Genomic DNA, 1,583 nt, shown 5'->3' on the forward strand with positions numbered 1-1,583 from the left:
AAACGTAAAACGAAAACTTGAGGAAAACGTTGAAAAAGGGGAAGAGAACATGAGGAAAACAGTTGAAAAAGGGGAAGAGAACATGAGGGGGGGGGGGCAATAAAACGTAAAACGAAAACTTGAGGAAAACGTTGAAAAAAAGGGGAAAAACAGGAAAAACAAGACTGACCCTGTGAGCAGACCAGTGGACATCCTGGCTTGTTTGCCTACTCCGTTCCTGTGGCCATGTTGTGCGGAGAGCCGGACTGACGTAGATATGGTGACCGGAGGTCTGTCTACCCGGGGGGTAGATGGACCCTTCAGGATCCCCGGGGACATCAATTAGACGGCAATTCGGGAGCTGTGGGGGTCGGCTGAGGTCTTTGGCTCCAAAAAAGAAGTCCCTGATCAGTGGTTGCTGGCACGATAGTAAGACTGGATCTGCCAAAGTAGGGGTTAGTTGTTGGTATGTTAAACATGTAGTAGTGCATGTTTGTATAGTTTGTTATGCGTGACTTAATACGTGTTCGTATAGTCTGTTATACGTGGAAAATATACGCACTCCTATGTTTTGCATATGAGGTAGTACTCGATCAAAGTAGTGTCAGTGGGTGGTTGGCGGATGCTCTGGTGTGGTTTGCTTCTTCTTTCCAATGAAATATCTATCGTCCTTACCTCCCCTTCTTCTCTTTTATGTTTGTTATTCTCTTGTAACACGCCTAATCCTCTGGCGCTCATATGACCTTATGCAGTTGCCAGCGCCGTAAAACCTCTACTAAAACTATTTTAAAAAGTAGTGTCATTGTCAATATTATCCTAGTCAAAAATGCTTACTTTAAGTGTAAAAAAACAAAGGCAAGCTATTTTTAGATGCGTTCCGCAAGGTTATAGCCAAGACTGTCGGTCTTGAGTTATAGTTGCAGACCATATCACAGGCAAATATATCTATACAAAATATCATTTAGTAAAAATGAGTATTTCTATGTAACCTACACCGATCGTAATTTGATTGTGTTTAAAATGATATATGTACATAATATGTTTAGTATCATTTGCTGGAAATCCGAGGTGTGGGCGTTAAAGCAACCTGCTGGTCGGCAGTTACTACCGTCCGTCCATGAATACAATGTGTGGCCTCGTGGTGAAACCAGACGCTCGTCAAAAATTCGAAGAAACCGGCAATTTCTGTCGATTTAATTGTTGGGTTTTTCGTGGAAGGATGAGGGGTCCATTATCAAACACACTTCTGTGTGGATTTTACTGAAGGATGTTGATTTGTTTTCAATTTTTTAATATATAATTATTTTGTTTTACTCTTTTTTGTGTTACTTTGGGCTTGGCACCAGGTCGCACAAGGACAAAATATCTCATTCGTTAGACTTAGTCCACCCTTAAAAGAAATTACTTCTGAATCTACTGCATGTATTCTTTTCAGATCAACACAATGTCGTAAATCCAACGTTATCCTGGCCGCTATTCTCAAGTCAGAATAATAATCGCTGCCCTTGAAACTCTGTTCCTTTATTCGAAAATTTCTTTTTCTTCAAAATATAACTTCGATGCGAAAACAAAGGAAATAAAAATTGGTTCGACCCCCCCCCTCT

At 40.8% G+C, this 1,583-nt stretch overlaps 1 protein-coding gene across 1 annotated transcript in view; it reads right to left on the reverse strand.

The window, feature by feature from the left end:
- The window catches only part of LOC101852977, a gene marked incomplete at its 3' end in the record, with an annotated part of 122,827 nt that overhangs the window by 113,248 nt on the left and 7,996 nt on the right, over window positions 1-1,583 (reverse strand). The window contains 1 exon segment of the mRNA XM_013090418.2: window positions 170-420. Coding sequence (XP_012945872.2) covers window positions 170-318 — 149 coding nt within the window.

This window comes from Aplysia californica, unplaced genomic scaffold (assembly GCF_000002075.1).
Source record: "Aplysia californica isolate F4 #8 unplaced genomic scaffold, AplCal3.0 scaffold01269, whole genome shotgun sequence".
Classification (NCBI taxonomy): Eukaryota; Metazoa; Mollusca; class Gastropoda; order Aplysiida; family Aplysiidae; genus Aplysia; species Aplysia californica.